This window comes from Chaetodon auriga, chromosome 8 (genome assembly GCF_051107435.1).
Source record: "Chaetodon auriga isolate fChaAug3 chromosome 8, fChaAug3.hap1, whole genome shotgun sequence".
In the NCBI taxonomy this organism is placed as follows: Eukaryota; Metazoa; Chordata; class Actinopteri; order Chaetodontiformes; family Chaetodontidae; genus Chaetodon; species Chaetodon auriga.
In genome coordinates this window covers 7,719,912-7,742,281 of record NC_135081.1, presented here as the reverse complement: position 1 = coordinate 7,742,281, position 22,370 = coordinate 7,719,912, and the positions used below count along the sequence as shown (strand labels likewise).

Below are 22,370 nucleotides of genomic sequence, written 5' to 3'. Positions count from 1 at the left end.
ACAGCAAGGCACCACTAAAATGACACATGATGCGACTCCACCGAACCTAAGAGGTGCAGCCATTGATTATACTGTAAGAGGAGCTGTATCTAACTCAATTAAATGGCAGAGGACAGGGGACATGAAAATGTGACCCACTGATAAAGACCTGTTATTGACACATTGACAGAAGGAGGAGGGAGGGAGGGCAAAAAGGAAGGAGAGAGTAATCACAATCAGGATCATAGCCACTAATGACAGGTGCACCCTATCTTCTTATCATCCAGATCAATAATACCCATTATTCATCTCAAACTGGGGATGAATAATTAAGCTCCTTCCTTTCTGGGAGACATCTGTCCTTTCGAGCAGAAGGGTAGAGGAAGGCCGTGGCAGCCATCTTGAGAGTGACTGACATCTAGCTAATGGTCACCTTGTTGAACAGAACAGGACGCACAGATTCAACAAAGGCAGGCGGGCTGGACAGCCAAAGACTAATAGCTCCATTAAAGAGTCTGCTGGCATCTTGGTAAGAACATTATGGAACATGGGAGCAAATCTGTGAGTGCAACTGCAAAAGGCCGACCAAGGGAGTAAGATGCAATGTCAGAGCCACGGCCTCTTGGTCAGACTATTAAGCAGAACGGTGTTTAAAGGTATCCTTTAACAGGTGTGGGCTGATCCTTAGTTCTATGCAGGAAGGAGCCATTTCTGCACACCTCAGACTCTCAATGAAAAATGAGTCAGGAAGGCAAAAAATAACAAAACAGAAACAATTAGAAAGCCGGGGAAGAGTAAAAGAGAAACCATTATGAACACAATGAAAGACTGTGTCGTCATCACACTGGAAATAAAACTCAACTGCGTACGATTTAATCACCCATAATGCCGTATCAAAGCAGCTATCGCTCCTCATTTTATAATGAAGGATGAAGCCCAGCTTTAGCATGACAGTTGCCATGGCGACTTTGTCGTTACTATCCTAATGGCATGTCTACACCCTTGCTGATCGTTTGCAGACCTAAATTTAGACCCTCTATAAGTGACGGGGGAGAAAGTCACATCATCCTGTCCTTTTCAAGGGGACACAGAATAAGGTTGCTGTCTCTCTTTCAGGCTCTGATGGACCTCTCCTTGCACCAGGCTCTGACCTCCTGCTTCAGGCTTTGACAGCTTTTTCTGCTGATTTACCAGCACATACACAGGGACCTAATGACATACAAGGACCGGCAAAGCAGAAAGAGATTCACAATGACTTTGAAAGGCCAAAGTTGAGGCAGGATTTGAGACAGGCTTTTCGGGGAGGTGGTCAAATGAGCCCATTAATAATTTTCTACTGTTTCATCCAAAGGAGACGATGAACAATGCAGTCAGAGCTCTAAACCTGCTGAGTGCAGCATTAAAATCTGATATTTGACATATTAGATCAGACATCTAACAACATTTGGTTTGATTACATAAAGAAATGAGGATTCTAAAATAATATAAATACAAAAATACAGTTAGACAGTCCTCTCTTCTCATCATAGCTTAACTGCTATGACACTGACAAATATTCATTTATTTATACACTTCAATAGTCAACTTCAAAGTGACTCTGTATCCAGAAAACCAGACCAGGTTACTACAACTCACCTTTAGTGACAATAAGTGCATTAGTGGGAAATCTGAAACGACTTTCTCATTCTTCTAATCATTCCATTCAAAGGTGGAACTATATTCACTGATGGCTGCTATGTTGTTTCCCCTCTTACATGGTAACAATGGCAAACTGCCAGTAGGTCTAGGTCTTTTAAAAACACCAAAAATATGCGATCCTTGCTATTTTTTTTTTTTTTATATCAAAACATTTCTGTGGCATTTCTCTGCCTAAAAAACACCTCTGGCAGAGCACAGAGACTGACTCTGGCTCCATCATGCCTGTTTACCAGATAACAGCCAAGTTGTTTTGAAGTTGGCTGACCAACAAAATAAATGTTGATGCAGCTAATAAAATCTAAAAATCAGAAGCCTGCCGACAGCATGGACGCTGCCCTTGGTTTTATGGGGACAGCTGGACGCAGGGAGGTTGTAATGATGGGGCATGTTTCTAAAGGGTTACTGTCACAATGGCACGCTCTGCCTCAAACCCTGGCTAAGGGCTGTTTTGACTGGAGATGCCACCTCCCTTGTTAACACAATGTGTTAAAATAACACAACTCATTTAGCGCCTCTAGCCAGCAATAGTTGGCCAGAAATGAAAATACAAACAATGATTATTTCCCTCTCTAGTTTCTTCCTTTTGTTAACTTTAAATAGGAATCACTGGCTTTGATTGTGTGACATTTGGACATGTGGGCCAGGTATTAGTCTGCTCCTCTACCCGTCCATCAGTCTCCATCTTCATTCCCCTCTATCCCCACCTCCATCCCTTTGAACAGTGCCATCTACACACCCCTTCAATCCCATCATTTCTCCATCATCCATTGACCTGTTCGCCTACTCTCAGACAGCGAGCTGTGAAGGAGCTGGAACAGTGGGATCTCCTCTCCTACCCAGCGGTGAATAATGCAATCAGAGTGACTGATTGTCAGGAGAGTGCAGACTTAAGATTCTCGCTGATGTGTGTGTCTCCCCGTGTGCGCCCGCACACACACCAGGTGCTCTGCGTATGACTCATCTAATGTCCACAAGTCTCCTAATGCCCACCGTGCTTCCTCTAAGCCCGGCAGAAATGAAGTCAAAGTACAGACTGGTGGCACAGGAGGACGATAGCTAGACGATCAGCCTTCCTCTTCACATCTGCTGAAATCGTGATAGTCGATAATATACAGCACAGAAGCATCTCTAAAACGTAAAACTGAAGATTTATGTGTGCGGACATGTTGTTAGCTGGGTATTGAGCGTCAGTATTTTTTTTGGTACGAACAGAACGTGCCTGTAGCACTAAGTATTGGAAACTGTCAAGCACAGAAAGCTGCACTGAATGTTTGCTCAGACTCTTGTCTATTTATTCTGAAGTCAGATATTTGCTCATTTAAATTATACTTTTGCCATTTTCAGACATTTCCATTGAGGAGCTGCTCAAGATCGCAATGCTAATATGCTGATTCATTAACATTTGCTAATTAGCACTAAATGGCTATGGCTAAATATTGTAAATGACACCCAGCATCACATGTGCACATAACCCTAACACACACATTAGGGTAAACGACTTCTACACTACCATTTTACTACAGCCCAGTTATAGTACACACACAGCATAATGCTATCTGGCTGATCATGTTGCTGGCAAGAATGACAACATCATGAATGCTGACAACCTCGTCCTTTCTTCCCAGGCCTATAAACTGAAATCCAGACAGTCCTTACCCCAGAAACTGCTCTCTAGTGTCACTATACAAAATGTAATGAGAGCTTTGCTGTGCCAGTTCTACTGAGAGCACTCCGACAGACTGAAACAGAGTGTGGGTTGGGAGGTTTAGGCCAAGAAATTCAACACGACTCAACATTAAAGAATAATTCCATTTATCACATGGATATGTTTATCACAACATAGATGTTATCAGTGTAGTGTTGGCCATGGCTGCTATTGGTTATGATGACACTGCACTCCAGTTTAACTGCTGAGATCTCAGGATGTGGCAAGAAGACAAAAAAAAAAATCAGTCTGAAGGGGTAAGAAAAATGATCATACTGCACTTTATTTGACGAAAAGCAGTGGAGAGGTGAGGGGGGGTTAACCGGGGATGCTGTTATTACACTATGATGCAATGATCTGCAGGTGAAAATGAACATGAACAGTACCCAGTATCCTGGTTCGGCCTACCAATAACAACCATCTGACTGCTCTTGTTAATTGGCCAATATGACTTCTTATAGCAATGTCACCATGTCACAGGATCAGTTTCACTTAGCTTGGAGAGTACAATATTTTCATAACAGCTACAAACGATGGCCAGAGCTACAATACTGCAAATATGAGTGTGTGGCTTTCCCATTCTTTTTTTGTTGTCTTCTTGCAGAATATGTGTGTGTTCTTCCTCCGTTTTGAAAATTACACAAGTACCACCCAAGCTGTAATAAACCTATTAGTAGATATTTGCTAGTCAACACACCTTTAGGATCTCTGGGGTTCAGGCAAAATCCAAAATAGCATCCCAACTGCAGCATCTATGTCTCTGGTGTCATAAAGCTGGTGTGTCTGGAGATAAATATGTGGCCTGCACTCACTCAGCTCTCCACTTTGTTTGACTTTGACTGGCTTCCCTCTCGCCCAGTCACTGGAAAGAGAAAGCCTCTCCTGCATGGCTCACCTCTGTGCTGCTCTTTGCCTCTATCTATCTACTCTGTCTCCTCATTTATCTCTGTTGTTCCCACACACTTCAAACACTTTTTTAATTGGATGCAGGTCAGCCAATAGCTGGACTTGGCTGAATGGACTGGCGTTATCAGTGTCTAGGCAGATGGGTTGCAGCTGCTCAGGTTATTTCTCAGCACGACAAAAAAAAAAAAAAAAAAAAAGGACAGAGAAAGAAGCCTGTGTGTGAGGTAGAGGGGTGAGGGAGAGGAAGGGAGATTGTATTGATAAGGCGACATAAGAGGAAGCCCTTCTTTTTCCTGTGCGCGCCAAGCGATAGATTATGAACTTATCTGCTGCAGAACGAAATAAGGAAACATCGTCTGCCGCCCCCGAGATGCGTTTAAGATAAAGCCGCTTCTCAATCACTGGGACAGTGGCGACCATGTGTCTGTCACAGTGTAGGGGAGGCTTCGTTATACCGCCTTAAACACCCTCCGCAGCCTTAAGCCTCGTCGCTACATGCCGCTGCAGTGTCAGGCTACAGGACATAATCATTGGCAGTGCTTGATCCATCCATCACACTAGCCGCAATCTAGTGGGGGAGAAGGAGTTTAAAAAAAAAAAAAGGAGTTAAGAGCAAGAGAGAGTGATGACTGACAAGGACAGGACTGATATGCTGCCCCCCCGTTAAACGTAACAATAAATTTCTCCCAATTTTTCTTTACCACGTGAATTTTTGTCCATCGTGCTGACTCGCTGTGGCCCTTCTGCTCATATCAGGGCCATGACACAGTGCTTTGGCTCTGACAAATACCCTGTTGTAATGATTTAGGTTGTTCAAGCACCAGAGATAAACAAGGGCCTTGTCAATCAGCAAGTCTTGGACGACTGACGGAGTGGGGAGGTGGAGGTGGTGTCGGTGTTGCTGAGGTGTTGGCAGTTGGGGAAAGGGAGCCAATTACAGTGAAATCTACAGCAGCTCCGGGAGCCGGGAGCAACAACCGGAGAAAACCGATGGCAGAACAATGCCAAAAAACGAATCCAGAGGAGTTTGGGAGAAGAGACTGGAATGTCAGTGTGAGACCACAAGCCCTGCCACCCCCACCAGCCCCCACCCCCCATTCCTTTCCTCTCTCCTTCTTCCCTTCCTCTCCTTTCAGCAGATAGCCAGAACTGAGCCACAGCAATCCCACTCCTCACTGTTGCCACGGAGAGAGAGGCGAGGAAAAGCAGTCTGACTGCAGCTGGATTTGAGGGTCATTTGAAGAACACAACCAGGCAAAGCAGAGACGGGCTCCATTTTCAGCTCACACCAGGGAACCAGAGCCCTCTCCCTCCCTCTCTCTCACTCGCCTCACCCCCCCTCCCCTTCTCCTACACAACAGTTAAATCAATAGAAATGACAACGCAGTTGGAAGGTCATTCGCGAGCACAGCGAGCTCTGTGGTGGAATGCTCTCCGATACATGGCACAGAGAACGAATGGAAAAACAAATACAAATCCTGCCAGCGCTCCCGCTCGTCCGTCCTGCTCTGATCCAGCTGGAGGAAATGTACGGAGCTGCAACAATTCCTCTCTCCTTTCTATACATCAACCGGTAAAATGGAGCTGAGCGTTGTGCTGCTGCACGGCGAGTCTTTAACAGAGGATACATTGTTTCCATAAGCTGTCTATCAGCTACCCTGCACATCTGTCCACACACACACACACACACACACACACACACACACACACACAGTCCTCTTTATGTAAACAGTTTGAGAATGAGGTACACGTGTTACACTCGCAAAATCCACAAAATGCTTCTCCCCCTCACTAATGAGCTACCAAGCATGGTCAGACACGGTGCCGTCACAACACACAAACACAACTGCTACAGCACAGAATATTAGTGGAGCTAGTCAGAGCTACAGAGAGCACCAGCAGCAGACACACACAGGCAGCAGCATGGGAGCAGAAACGCATCAAAAACACGTAACGACATTAACACGGAAAGAGCAGAGTTGCCTGTGCGTTACTCACAGAATATTCAATGGTCCCTTTGGGTCTCTGGAACGACATGCGCCTCCCATCCTTCTTCTCTGGAGTCTTCTTCTGGCCGGTATCTGAAAGCAAGCGAGGCAAGGTACGCATTACATTCATGTTCCTCTCTCCCCAGCTTGTCACAAGCTGCCGTTTCCCAGCCCCGTGGGTAGACAGCTCATTCGTCAACAGTGAGCGAGCCAGCCAGCCAGCCAGCGATGTGAGCTGTGAGCGCCGGACCACTTTCTCTCTCTCTCTCTCTCCCCCTCTCTCTCCTTCTCGCGCTGCTTCTACCCTTCTGCCCTCGCTCTCCCTCTATCACACTGTCCTCTCTCTCTCTCCCGTGTTCCTCCTCGCCCACCGTGCAGTGCAATGACAGCCGATGAAACCAGTTCACCTTGCCTTCCTCCCCCTTTTGCCTCTCACAGCAGACAGAGACCAGGCTGACCTCCATCAGGGCACAGTCGCTCTGGATGCGAGCCCAAGAGGAGAGGAGGAAGATGGATTCGGCAGGGAAGCTGGAGATGGAGAAGGAGGAAAGTGGGGGCTGAACCAGAGGGTGGATGGAGCAGAAGGGAGGGGTTCAGTGCTGTGTGTTGGTTGGGGAATGGGGGGATGCAGCATGGGGAAGTGGCAACTGAAGAACAAGATGGAAGTGTAGACATGTAGTGTTAGCTTGTTGTTTTCAGGCATTTTCAGACTTTTTTTTGAAAGGATCTGGGAAAGGTTGGAAGATGCTACATGGCACAGGAAGGGAGAGAAGGCAGAGGTGAAGATCATGGGTGGAAGGTCTGAGGAGTCAAGGTGAGAATACAGAGAGTAACCTGGGGAGTTTAGTCTGAGAGTAAAAGGAATATGATATGGTAGAGATGGCTAGTTTTGGGGTATTGCAAGATATAAAAAAGGTTGGATGGTGACAGGATGATGGAGGAAAGAACACGAAGAAGCTGGGGGGGTTGGGAGAAACGATGGAGATGAAAGGCAAGAGGGTGAATGGAATATCGAAGCAAGTAGATGAAAGACGGTAGCAAAAGATAGGATGGGAGATGAAAGCAACTGGAAGGGGACTCTTGGGAACGGAGAAGGTCTAGAAATGGGGCTGACTCTGGTCTTAGGTCTGACAAGAAGAAGCTTGGGCAAATGGGCTTAAGGAATGCCGCACAAGACAAGAAAGGAGCCGACTGGAGGTGACAGAGAGTCGGTGAAGGATCTATGTTGGACATATGTTAACCCAGTGCCCTCAGATGGCTCCCTTAAACGCCTTTCTTATGGAGGTGTTGCATGACTAATGAGTCCCTTTATTCAAGTCTTTCTCATCAGGCATCTCAGATAGCTCAAAATATGAGTCATACACCAGTGTTGCTATTTCTGGGGCTTAGGACTGCCTGGCAGAAAGTGAGAGGGGAGGGGAAATCAGAGCCGCTTCAGGTGTAAATATTAGTCTCGCAAAGACCACACTGAAGGTGCTGTTTATGAAACGCAGGCTGAGGCTGCCAGTTCTTTCAATTTTATAATTACTATGTTGTCACATGAGACTGGATAGGGTCTAAGATTATGTATGTAACACTACCAGCTCTGATCATTGAGTATCATCACAGTCATAGCAGGAGGAAAGATTTTAGGAAATCAGTAGCCTGCAAAAGATTTATGCTGTTAAATGACAATTATTTCTTTGAGTTTTATTTATGGATATTAAATGGGTTTGAAAATGATCATATTTTGTCTATATATCACCCAGTTGGCTACAGAATGTTTTAGTGTTGATGTGAAACCACAACTTTTGAGTTATTTATGTGAATTCGTCTTTGAAGTATATGAAATTATTCTTTTTGGAATTAGTTTGTATGACTTTACATTTGTTTTTCACATTACAGCATCATCACATTGATGTTGTTTTTGACAGCGGCTGCTTGTTGATTAATAGCTAATCATGCTGCTGTCTACTGGATTCTCTCTGCTCAGGTCAACTGCAGTTTGGATCAGGTCTAATTATCATCAGGTCTGTGCTCCCTTTGAATCGGGTCTCTCTGTGCTGAAAATCATTTTATGTATGTTGGGTTGTGGTAGTTTTTCATTGGTTCATTTCAGATCGGGCCAAACATTTTGGAACTCTAAACACCTCTACCACAAAATAATAGAAAAATGTAGCTTTTTCTCATTTCCAGTGCCAGTGATGATCATGTGACTAGATTCTCCTTGAGGGGGAAAGAGCTGAAGTTAGGAACCACTGCACTGGAGTAGTAATCCAACGATGAATATCCTCATTTGTGCGGTCATCACAATTGCTACTAATGATTGTTTCTCAATGTTTTCGTGTGTATTAGGACCAATAGTCATCTCCAGAGTATTTGCACTTTAATATAAGCTAAAAATAATAATACTATGAGCATTGCCCTGCTACGGTAGTGTATAACATAACCTACAGCACTATGAAAACCTTAGATAAAGAGTTGTGTTGAGAAAGAACACAATGGCTGCACAAACTGTGGGTGTGTGCCAAATCAATTATTCAGTATCCAAATGAAAACCATGGAAGGATGATTACTTTCAGTGGGAGAACACAAACCCGGGCTGTGGATTGTGGATGATTGCATTTTATTTGCTATTTAGAGGCAACACATCATAACTGTGATTCCACGCTTTCTGTTATGAAATAGAATCCACTGTGTGTCTGTTTAATTGCAGGTCATGCCAGTGCGGCAGACTCCATGTAACCTGACTCGGTTAGCAAACAGCGGCGGTGTTGATCTGCTTTGCTAGCCGCAGGATCGCAAAGAAAACAAAGATTTGTGTTGTTTTTTGCCTTTTCTCGTGGACTGACTTGCTTTTACACATCTGTACGCGCCGCACTGGTGCAGGCTGAGCGTAATCAGGGTTAACACAAGATCAAACTCCCAAACAGTGCAGAATGAGAAGAGCAGGAGAGAGTGACACAGAACCAAAGAAAATAACACATATGCATTAGCAGCTGCAGGGGTGTTTGCACATGGTGAGCCAGTGATTGGTCTAAAATTAAACCTCGCCATGGATGGTGGCACAAGATATGGGCATTTTATTCACACTCCAGACACACAGTGGAGCTCAGCACCAGGGCATCATCAGTAACAAAGGCTCTGGTTTCATCCCACTCCACAGGAAACCAGGAGCATCTGTTGTCTCTAAATAAGCCCTGCTTCTGTAGAGGGAAGCTACTTCTTAAGTCCACAAATCACAGCCTGTTTGTTTCATGAGATCCATCCGCATCCAGCGATGTATTGGAATTTCGATTTTCAGTCAGAATGCTTTTGTTGTCGATATACAAACGGATAGTGTTTCAGCTTTGATTTTTCCTGTTCTGACACACACTCTTTGCTTCTTTACCGTAACAGCAACACGTCATGCATTGAGACAGCATGATATAACATGCTCAAAATGGCAGAATCTGGAGATGCAGAGGCTGCACCGGAAAGGCGTGAAGAAACGGGCCCGTGGCCAATGCCAATCTAGATAAAGAACACGCAGTTACCCTCGCAGAACAGCACAGTGAAAATTTCTATCAGAGGTGCGCCGAGGTCGCTAGTTATCTAATTTGTTGTTCAACCAAGTAAAACAACAGTTGCCACAGTGTAAGCTATTTTACTGTCCTCCTTTGCAATGAAGAACATTTCACTTGGCTCATTAATGAGCAGAATTACAGTTACGCTGGGTCAACTGTGAGAGAAGCTGTGCGACTCCCTCAGACACTGAAAGGAGCTGCTGTGCGTCGGGAAAAACAAAGGCTGCCTCTCACCAAACGAGGATGTAAACAGTCACAAGAAGTCACGCCTATGTGAGCAACTTAAGAAAAAAATGCGTGACAGTGACCCACCCCCAGCCTCACAGCAACACAACCCTGAACAAGACGGGAGCACAGCTCTTATCAGTGAGGGCTTTGCTGGACGTCCATGACAAATGATCACAATTAGACAACATGTGAGTGACTCTTCTTGCCCTGCAGGAGATTCGACTCTCACCTCTCCGCAGCTCCATGCTTTAATATGTCTATGTGGGGATCTGTGACATGAAAACTGTGATAAACACCCTGCTGAGACCCATATTACTGAAATGAGGCTTCTCGAGGACAGAAGAAAACACTGAAACGGTTAAAAAGAAACTCTCTTCTTTTCTACAGAGAAAGGAAAAGAAGTTTCAAAGGGTATACATCGATCACGCCATTTGTACATCCTGATGATTCTTGATAAGAGCTGAATGCAAATGCTACTGTATTTGACTCTATGAACGGACTGTGCTCTGTACCCGTGCAATCTGTTGAGAATGAATCACGGCTGCTAAATATATGGCTCCCCTCACTTTGCACACAGCAGTGACAAACTAAAGCAGGCAGGGAATAGGAGAGTCAACAACTATGTGACTAACATTCCCTCATGGTCTGATAGAATACACAAGCAACCAATTTCCCTCTGCTCCCCTGTTTTCCTTGCCTGCTGGCTATACAGCCCTCCCCAGATGTTATTTTTAGAAAACCCCTAAACAGTAGGGGAGGCAATAGCTCTGCGCCACAGCCACACTGAACAGGTGCTGTGTAGGACTAGTTAGAGAGCTGGAGACTTTCCTCAGAAGTTTGTGAGGGAGGGAGGACGGAGTCAGTGGCACAGCAGCTTGTTGTACGCAGGGGTTGGACACAATAACAGAAAGACCTGTGAAATACAATGCAATAGGTCTGCACCACATACCACCTTCGTGTTTTGTGAAGCTTATACTAGTTGGCTTGTGTTAAGGCAAAGGCAGAGTTGCTGATTCAACTCTGTGCACCCTATTAAATATCTAAAGCCAAAGCTGCCATAGACTGACATTGCCATCTTTACAGCCATGTCATATCATCATAAACTAAATGTTTGTTGTTGAGACAAAATAAGCCATTAGATAGAAAATTACCATCAATACCACTGTTGTACCGGACCATTACAGGCACTTCTGCCAAAAATGAACAAAATATCTAAATTGCAACTTTGGATTTAGCTGTTATCAAGTAACAAGACTACAAGAAGTATCTACAGCCAAGCTAAATGCTAACCTCTGCATGCTAACATGCTGATGTTTAGGAGGTGATGTTTACTATGATCACCATATTGTAGCATGTCAGCATGCTAACATTTGCACTGAACACAAAGTATAGCTGAGGTGATCAGTTTTGTAACCAAAGTATTGGATAAAAGAAAAATTTGGACCTGATGATGGTGTGTGATGAAAAGTAAAGGGATCCTCTGGGGACCATGAATGTCTGAACGCATTATGTTTGAGTTATGTTTAGAGCCTTAGAGCCTTTACAGTGTGCAGATTTGCAGCTTTTCTCCGTGTCATAAACTAAACATGTCTTCTGTCGAGACAAAAAAAATATTGACTAAAAGTTTAAATCAACACGAAAATTGATCCATTAGTTGCACGAAAGTCGTCCAGCTCCTTTTACGTAAATATACAGCTATCATAATACTTTGGCTGTTCCTCTGACAGAATGACGGAGCTTAATTGTGCGAATTCTGGACATTAATGTACATAAAGTAAGTTCTGACTTTAACATCTACCGGCACTAAAGTAATTCAACAACATCAATGTCCCTCTGGCGTAGTTCATGATCGCGGCAGACATATTTTCAAAACAGAATAAGCTTGCTTGCAGTTAATCAGAAATCCAATGCGAATGTCAGGTAAAGAGACAATAAGGCTGTTCCACAACACAAAACAATATTTGCCTTTTTGCCATTTGCTTTTCTGCCTTGACAGGAAAAGGCAATGTGACACAGGCTGCTTACTTGTGTCAACATCCTCCACTTTTGACTATATGACAGTTTAGAATGAGGAGGTGGGAGGAGGACAATGCAAGGGTCAGAAAGTGGATTTCAAAGCCTGCGATCTTTGGACCTGGTTATGTAATGGATGGGTCATTTGGTATTGATCAAAATCATGTAGCTATGCTTATATAAGGCTTGATATTATAAAAGCTCAGTTTAGCTACTGTTGTTTTAAGAAACACAAGTATAACATTAAGAAAAATACTGTGAACGCTCTTAACATTGACAGGTGGGCCACAGTGTTGGGCTAAGAGGGATAGAGAGTCGTTGTTCCTGACATGAAGTCAAGAGCCTGTGAAAAGAGACTGTGATCGGCCAGTGAAATGCTTACTCAAATAGAACAGGAGTAAAAAGTGCTGACGATCACACAGCGACAAACTCTGGCTTTAAAGCAGAGCTGCTGGTGCTGTTATCTTAACACCAAGTCGTTAGGTGGACATGACAACTTTATTACAGCGAAGAGGAGCAGCGAGTTTCACGGACCCCTTTCTCATGTGCAGAAGGAAGTCATCTATAATGTTTCCCAAGCTACAGTACCTTATGATATACCATGAGCAAAGTTTTAATGCAGTTTGAGTCAGGGAGCTGAGAGGCCAAGCACACTGCTGAAGGAGCGGGGGACGCCTGCGTAAGGCAGACACGAGCTGAACCCGTCTTAATGTCCAGCTCACGTTCAATAAAGCTCGGCTGTATTTCTAAAGACTTTTTAATACTTTTAATGTCTCCGACCGGCAGGAAAGTAATTACACTTGTGGATCCTCTAATTACTTCTCACTGTTAAGTTGCCAGAAAATAAAGGCAATGTATCATACCAACCGCAGCAAATATCAACAGTCCCATTGTCTCAGAAGACGCATGAATACCACTGAATAGAGGAAAAGAGCCAACAGCACTGTACCAAGAAACAGGCCATGATTGCAGTGCAACTCTACTATAGTGCTAGCATAAGCTACAGTCTTTCCACTGTAATGAATGTACAGCACATGGGTCTAGTGGAGCTGTCAACTTAAACACAGAGAACACAGTGTGACAGGCAACATCCCTCTGCCAACACCCTCAGTACCACTCAGCTCTATATTACACTGCCAGCCTCCATGGACCAGCCTATACACCACTCAGCTTTTATAGGAAACTTTGCTGAACTGCAGTTTTGTGTGTGTGTGTGTGTGGTTGTGTGTGTGTGTGTGTGTGTGTGTTCATCCAGGCTGGAACAGGAGGCACTGGATCTGCCCTGTCCTCTCATTAACACTCTCCCCATGTCGGCTAATCACACTCCTGTTGTGTCGCTGGTTATGTGGCTTAAACTCTTTGCAGTGCGAGAGGATTCTCCTTCCACACTCTCAACGTTAAAAGGCAGACAGCGGTCTGCTAACACACATTCATCTTAATTAATATTCTGACAGTGTGAACATAACTGTTACCATAGTGACATACCTGGTGCAGACTGAGAGGAAAAGATGTTATTAAAAAAAACCTGTCTGCACTATACAGTAGTAGTTTCAGCTTGTGGGAAAATTGCTTTAAATCGCATTGTTCTGGGTGAAGAGGAGAACCTCTTAAGCATCATGACTGTAATCATAATGATGCACTAACCATAATCAGCTATGCTACTGAGGTTGACTTGGGTATAAATTAACAATACCTTGTCTGCACACCAGTTGTTTCCCTTACATTTGGATTGTTAATATGCTTATCTTATCATAAATAACATCTTCAAACTTTAGGTTGTTAAAGTTGTTCTGAAAGGGTGGAACTGCAGTGCATGGATGCTGTGTAAGTCTCTTATGCGCTGCCCTTGATACTGTGTTCATGGGCACAGAGCAGAAATAATGAGATGATTATGACATCAGTTAATGGACAGAAAATAATTAAGCAGGAATATGAACTATTCACTGTTCACATCATGCCAAACATTCCCCTTTTCCGGCTTACAAATGTGTCTACGGCAACAAGTATCCAAAACCTGCCAAGATTCATCAACTTCTGGTTTATGTGAATTCTTAACTTCAGACGGTACCCAATGTAAATAAAGACTTTCAGATTAGTGCTTGTTTACGCTGAAAACATGATATGATAATTAGCTGTAAACAGTGTATATTAGTAGAGGTGAGGCGATCGGGACGTTCAACAACTGTTGATATAAAAACGTACTGGGCAACAGTTTCTGACTAACACACAGTGAAAAGTGAAAGCACTTTGATCCACAGTTAAAGCAGGAAACAGAAGTCCTGCTTGAGCTCCAGACCCCCCATCCTCCCCCTCCGCCTCTCTGCTGTCACATGCATTCAGACTCCTGGCTCACTAATCACACCATGATTCCTCAAACCTTTGGCATTAAGATTATTGCACTTTGAGCAATATTTGGTGGGAGGGTTCGTATGTGTGTAGGTGGGGGGTAAAGGGGGACATGATGGTGTAGCTGAAGTCTCACGCTGCATTGGCTGGATCAATGGTGATGATACATATACATAATGCACACTCGCTGTAGCTTCCACAACAGCTCTGTGATTGCGTTGAGGAAAGTCTCGGTAGAAAACTGATGGTGGAAAATGGAGCAGGTTGGCAGGAGCACACTTGTGACATCCACCTTTGTGACACAAAAGCACATCTTCATCGGTTTGCGTCGCCCTTTGGAGCCCTGGCATTCTGCATCTCTGCAGCAACACTAACCTCTCAGGTTACAGGGCCAGTCAATAGCAGGAGAAGTGATGAGCTCAGCTCTGAGAAACACAAACTCTGCATTATCACAGCTACTAAGTGTGTTAAGTTTTGTCTGAACGGTGGCTACTGTAGCAGGGGAAAATGGTAAATGCTGCTATGAAGTATAAAAGCAGTGTAAGAAATCATGAAGCTATCAAACTCACTCATTATTATTTGGCACGAAAGTAACATCTGTCTTTTATTTTACTTCAACCAGTCTAACCAGAACAAGGAAGGGTGTAGCCGCAAGAACTCAGAGTGTGTGGTACTGAGCGTGGATGTGTTTCATTGCTCACTAATTCAACTTTTCATTCGTGAGATAATGAAGGTGCCGTCTCTTCTGTCTGCTTTAAATACATTTTGATGGACTTGCACTTCTGAAGGGATACATGACTACATGTCAGAGGGAAATATTGTACTTTACATTTTCTTTAAAGCAAAACTATGCAACAAAAGAGGAAATACTAATTCATCCTCATAGAAATAGTTCGTTAATAAGTGAGATGTACCGCTGCTGGTAGGCTCTCTGTTTTTTAACATTCTGGATAGAGGCTGACTAGCTGTTTCCAGTCCCTGTGCCAAGTTAAACTTACTGAAAGCAGGTTGAGGCCTTTTATTTACCATACAGACATGAGTGTGCTGCGAGGTTTCAACTAACTCTCAGCAATAAAGTATTTAAGCAGGAGGAGTCACTAATAATAATCCAATAAAATATCACACACTCAAAGGACTCATTTTGCAAGATGAGAGCAGGCACTTAACCATGTACTTAATGATAAATACTTTTGCAGGAAATTCAAAAGTGAGCAAGTACTTTTATATTGCAGCGCTGCAACTTATACTAAAGTATCTGAAAACATCTCCCACCATTGCATTAAATAAAGGCAATCAGCAAAGTGAGTAATGTTAAAGTGCATCTCCTGTCTGACCCTCGTCTGTGAAAGCCAGCCAGAAACAGGCCGTATCACACACACACACACACACACACACACACACACACACACACACACACACACACACACACACACACACACACACACACACACAGCTTGCTTTCCATTTACCCGGACAGGTCTGCTGAGATTAAGAGGAAAAAATGAAGGCAGCATCTCCTCAAATCCATCTGCGTGACTTTCACACGAGGCGGGGCGAGAACCGACAAATCGATGAACCATCTCTCTCGTTAGCAACAAAACAGAACTCAACTTACCAACAGTTCAAGTGCTAAATGTTTATCCTCTACGATACAGCAAGCTTAGATTAGATTAGCTCAACTTCCCTCAGAAGTTTCCTTTTTCAAACCCACAGGTAAAAACAAACGCGATAGGGATGCTTCATCAAACATGATCATTGACCTCACTTCTGTCATTTTGGCACTTATCCTTTGCAGACATTGACCAAGCAGTGCTGCCACTGTGGCGCCGCACTGTCCAGTGTGTGTTCACGGCTCACTTTGGAAGTCAGAGTGGTTCCTGAAACTGCAGTGTTTCCTTTGGACTGCTTTGTGCATATTTGTCTTGTAAAAGCTGCTCTCAAAAAGCAGCTCAAAACAACCTTGAAACTAGACATGAGCAAAATACTTCAACACAAACCAACATTAAAAGTCTTCGTACTAGAAATGAGTATACTTTGAATGGACAGTCACACTGTACTCCACGGGCTACTGCCACTGTGTATCTGTACAACAACTGCACACTGTAACTCCAGTAAGGGAAACACAATCTTCACCATTGATCACATAAACCTGTACATCATAATTTCAGGCTCACAGAAATCATTACCATGGCCATATAACTTTCACATGTATTTAGTGCTTCTTCAAACAATAATCTAATGAATGAATTTGAATCTGCTGCACAGTTTATTGAGACGCCGACATTTCCATTACATTTCGAGCCTCCTACAACCATCAGCAATAAAAACTAAGATGATTACCCGCGTTTCCAACATAAAACAACCAAAGCTGGAGTGACTACCAAAAGGAATGACGAAAGCCTGTATCATTTCAGAAATCACTACCATTGCCCTATAGCCATAGGACCAGACAATGAGTGAACACAGTATAAGGTTTCCCGATCACTGCAAAACTAATTACTTACACAAACAGAATTTTGCCCAATGATTGACTGAAGTAGTTTAACTGCAGTGGGGATTAATGAGCGCCTGCTTCTACTGCAGCTAAGGCTTTCTACAGCGTGCCCAGAGGACACACAGAGACCTCAGCTGACAGGGACAATAGAGAATGGCACTAGTTGTCCTCAAAAGCATCACCCCAGACTGCAATTAGCCATGTCTTTCCAGCACTTCTATTGGCTCTGTGACATGCCAAGTTGCCAAGTTGTTTGTAGATATAATCCGTGATCAAAGGCAGCCAACATGATTTAACCAAATGTTAAAGTCGAACTCTGATTTCTGGTGTGGTAAATGCTTTACAAAGCAGTCTTTGTGGATGTGTCATGTGTCTCAAAACCTCTCGGAAAAACTCCTCAAGAGCTGCATTTGCCTCTTAGCAGTTATGTTGCTCAAGTTCAATGTTTTTCACCATGAGATATAACATCACTGGGTGTTCCCTGACCTCCTGCTGCAGAGTGACACAATCATCTGTACACTAGCTCCCCACTGATTTGCTTATAAAAGATAGTGAACCCCCCACCCCCACCCCAACAACTCACAATGAACGGAGCCAAAGAAAAGTCCATCATCTCAGAAAGGCTGAACAAAAACTACGACCAGGAAGTTTGCAGGTGGTAAACCCAAATCCGAGCTTCAAAACACTTGAGAAAACTCCAGCTGACGTCACATCCATGCTCGTCTTAAGTCTGTGGTTTTATTTCTGGGATGTCTTTAGTGGGGAAATTACTGCTGCAGGTGTGGAATCCTTGAGCTGAAGTGCTTGATGTTTCCAGAGGCTGGGTCCTCTTTTCAGCTGAAGTGGTGAAGACACGCGTCACTCAGAACAGGTCTTAATTACCTTGCTTTAAACGTCAACTGTATTCAGCATTTGCGCTCATCATCTGGTCTCTGAAACATCTGCTGCTGAAAACATCTTTCACTGATCTCGGAAATGGCAATCATGACGTGTATAGTGCTACTCAGCTTACTGGCCGCATGTATGTCTAATTTAAATCCTTTCAGGCCATCACCCTGTTATTGTCTTGTCATCTGTCCCACTCAGTTCCTCATCAGACCTGAAGCTGTTGCTACTAAGCCTGGTGTCTGCATCTCTGTTTTCATCTGGATTTGTCTTTATTTCTAAGCTAACCTCCTCTATAGTTTTCCTCATAGGAGTTGCACTGCCCTCTTAGGGGGAAGGTGTCATCATTTCGGTGACAAAGTCCTTGGAGAACGATACAGTGTCAGTATAGTCACTGATACTGTTGACTCCTGAAACACAGTCCAGTTTGTGTGGAGAGAGAATCTTTGAAAAGTCAGGCAGCAGTCATTAGTTCAGACCCTGAACACGGTTGTCTAAGTGCAAAGCAGCTGTACTGCGCTGTGGTCCGGTGATCCCACTGGGACTCCTGCCACTTAAGTTCCCCTGACAGAGCCCTAACCGATCCCAGGAGAACCTCATAATGGCATGCAGAGCAAGTGACATGCTGAGACAAACTGCTCAAGGACATTTTAGAAATTAAGGTGATTAAAATCACCGATTACAGTGCTGAGAGCACCAGCAGATTGCGCTTTCTGAATCATCCTGTTAATTGCAGCAGAGCTGGTGTCAGCCTTCGGGTGAACGTGAACAGTGACAAATACGTGAACACCCTGGGGGACTGAGAGAACTTAGACATACAGAGGAGTTCAATGTCAGGAGGACAAAACTGCTCTTGCGCCGTGGCACTGGTGAATCATCTATTAATATATGGGCACACAATCTGTTTATGTGAGCTAACAGCATGTCCAGAGTAATGGTGGATCAGCAGCACTTTCAAACATGACAAAGTGATTCAAGCTCCTAACAAAGCAATCCACAAAAGCTGTAAGCTGTACATTGAAAGGTTAAGGAAACACATTTCCCGCAATGTTCCTTCTGGTCTAGTTCATGGCATCTATTGCTCCACATGTTCTAAAATGAGGCATCCTAGGGCACCCCCGCCCCCCCCCCCCCCCCGACCCCACCACACAGTAGTTGTGAGATAAAACTGAGGGGTCGTGAGAGAATTAACAGGACAGGAAAGCAGAAATCATGTCTATGTACACCATTTCTTTTCAGAAGCTCCTCTTTATGTCTCTAAAAATACCCAAATAATCACTTTTTGGCTGATTTAGTCAGAACCCATACACACATAGCTGGGTCCTAAGTTGATATTGCTACACTTCAAGAGGTCAAGAGCCAAAACAGATGAGAATCACTTTCCTACAGCAACTGAGAAATCTGATCTATAATATAGGTGTGACCTTTAGTTCAATATAGATTCAGTTTGAAGATTTACTTTAAAAAGATTGATATTAAAGTGCACTCTCAGAAAATAGTTGGTCTTCTTTTTAAAAGCCCATTAGTCTTGAGAACTCATGTGCTTGGCAGCAAGTTTTCCCTCTCCATCGCAGACATCTTAAAACTTCAGAGCATTGCATTGACCCTGCTTTAGACACACTGCGCAGTATAGTATACCTGTTTGTTGTGGATTCCAGTTTCAAAGGTTTCCAATCAAATATCATATTCAGCGTCTGTCCCCTATGAAAACAGAGGAACTATCTTTCAGAATGTGTTCTCTGTCTAGTTTCTTCACAGACTTCTATAATCAAATCAGAGGAGAAAAAGCACATTACAAGCATACTCACTGCTGTATCTGTTCAACCAGGGTCGTCTCTCAGGACATGCGGGGGGGAGAGTCATAAGCTGCTGATTACAGCAGAGGCCGGCTGATTGGAGGATGATCGCAGGAGCATGCATTTCTGAAGCGTGTGCTTTAAATGCCTGCAGGCCTGGCAATTCTGTGTTTTAAAGTCGACACCTTAAATCCTGCCACTGTGTTTCTAATGGTTCTTTTTTATCTCTGTTATGTCTATATTCTTGCAAGTCTGAAGGAGTTTTCTTCGAAGGCTATTTATTGCAGTCACTGCTGTATCTGCAAGACAAACTGATACCTCAGATAGCTGTGTAACAATAGTAACTACAACCAGAGCTGGGTATTATTCAAAAATATTCAATACCAGTACTGGTACGGATACCTTGACTTTGATTCAAATTGCTGAACTTTTTTTGACCGGCTAGGGAAAAAGAAAAAAAAAAAAAGAAAAAAAAAAAAGAAAAAGCAGCAAGCCCCGTCTGTGTCTGTGTAACATAGTATTTTTCCTGCATGCCTGTACGAAAGGTAACATTAGACAGCAACGACCAGCATTATTAGATCTAGGTATAAGTGCGCTGCATGCTTATTGGCTCATGGACGCTGATGAGATTTAGTCCTTAGGCACTGAAATTCTATACCAAATGACAAGACATTTGTCGATACTCCATAGGATCGAAGTTTGGTACCAGTCCCTGCAGAGTGGATGCTTAACAGCCATCCCCATACAGTCCTGCATGTCGTAATTCATCATGTTGCAGCTGTAACTTGTGCAAGCAGCTGAAAGCAAAACTGTATTTCTACTTTTGTCTCTCTTCTACACATCTGTCCCCCATCAGGATCACCAGCTTCACATTACATTACTGACCACCCATGCGAAGTCAAGTCTTTGACACGCATTTCTGTTTAATCTGCAAAAGCTCAGGGCTGTCCCACTGTGAAATCAGCATGATCTTGAGATTCAAGGCAAACTTTTACTTGGTTTGCTAAAGGGAATTACCCATAGTTTATGGTACTTTGATGCTACAATTGGAGATGACCATTAATAAAAGCCATTTAAAATTCTGACGACTACGAGTTCACATGCACATGGAAGAAAACACAGTGTCTACGTCTATGAAGGCCAGATCCAGTTTGACTTTTCATCTCTTTTAGCAAAATGACCCAAGCTCAAAGGTTCATGAAGTAGGTTTCAGATCTTTCAACCCACTCAGGCTGAAATGATGAATCGACAGAAAACTTTTTCATTTCATAATTGATTAACTGATTAATCAAAACACGACTTGCTTTCACCTTTGGACTGTGAGGATTTGCTCCTCTTCTTTGCCTTATGTGACTGCAAACATATACCTTGGTCTGACATAACAAGCAATTTGAAGATGTCATGTTGGGTTTTAGGAAAATGCAGTGGAAGTTTATGGGCCATTTCAAGACCAAATGATTGGCTGATTAACAGAGAAAATAATTATCAGATTAACCGATAATGGAAATAATCGTTCTTCACTTTAATTATTCACCGTCTTAACTCAGCAGATGGAGCAGCCTCAGGCGTCATCACATGCCTTAAAAGTCAAACTTCTTCCTCTGATAGCAAATGATTGTAAATGGGGCAAAAATAATCTTTAAGTGCTGTCCCATTCCTCACACAGCATCCAGAGTCCTGACATTAACTCGAGTGAGTGAAGATCACACAGGTGACATCGAACCTGTTTGTGTGTACGGTGCCACTGGGCCAATCAGTGGTCAACTTGTCAAACAGAGCGGTGACCACCCATGGCTCACTCACCCCCCCCCCAGTGCCCACCCTCGTCTCTAACATCGCCTTCTCACTTCTACTACCTGACTCCACGTCTAGTTAGTCTCATTCTTTTCCCCGGAGTGGGCCAGTAGCCTGCAGACACAAGCCGCCCCCGTGGTCCACTCTGCTGCTGGAAGAGAGAGGCACAGGGACTGCTAATGAACCCGCCTGCCATCCATGGCGTTTCAAGAGCAGCAGAGCAAGCATCTGATTAATCTTTGTCCTAATTAGATCGAACAATTAACCTGCCTGCCACTGAGCTCTGGAGCCTGATGACTCTGCGTGAGCTGCAAACCCCTGTACACTAAACCACAGCAGGGTGAGAGTGTGCCCTCACTCTGCAACTTTCTGTGTTTTCAGAACAGCCAATTAACGCCGGCTAATGGCGCAAAGCATTCTGTGTGATATTTTCAACGGATCGTGTGGCCAAGAGCTCAGATCGGTTTCTGATTTTCATTTCAATAGTGCTACATTTCTCTGCTTTTAATTCAAAGTCAGAGAAGGCACTGATGGGTCTCATAATAAATTATGTGTGAGAGGCAAAGCAGAAAAGGGAAAAAAAAAAAAAAAATCCAATCTTCATTAACACGGAGATACTCCCCGATGTGAAAAGCCTTGAGGATATACTTGTTCACTCATTGGCGAGACGGTTTAAGCATGCACTGCCTGCTGATCTGAAATATTTGAAATGCCTCAGTTGTTATGGGCAGCATGTCCTCACAACAAAACTGGACAACCGGACTGAAACCACTGAGGACATGAACTTAGCTCATTTGTTAGGAGTTATCATCAGTTAAGAAATAGGAAATCAGACAGGGAAGCAAGCACAGAGACCCTCGGTGCTGTGAAGACACTGTTCAGGAAGTCTTCCTTAACATGTGTGCAACAGTGTGTTGCACAATGTATTTGCAATATGTTAAGCATAATGCATACTCCAAAAATCTTAAGTTTTCTGTAATATACAAGTACTGC

General features: G+C 43.7%; 1 protein-coding gene across 7 annotated transcripts in view; it reads right to left on the bottom strand.

The window, feature by feature from the left end:
• The window catches only part of oxr1a (oxidation resistance 1a), a 152,919-nt gene that overhangs the window by 38,330 nt on the left and 92,219 nt on the right, over window positions 1-22,370 (bottom strand). For all 7 annotated transcript variants that reach the window (XM_076737847.1, XM_076737848.1, XM_076737849.1 and 4 more), the window contains one exon: window positions 6,287-6,369. In XM_076737847.1, the coding sequence (XP_076593962.1) occupies window positions 6,287-6,369 (83 nt within the window). The remainder of the gene's footprint in view (window positions 1-6,286; window positions 6,370-22,370) is intronic.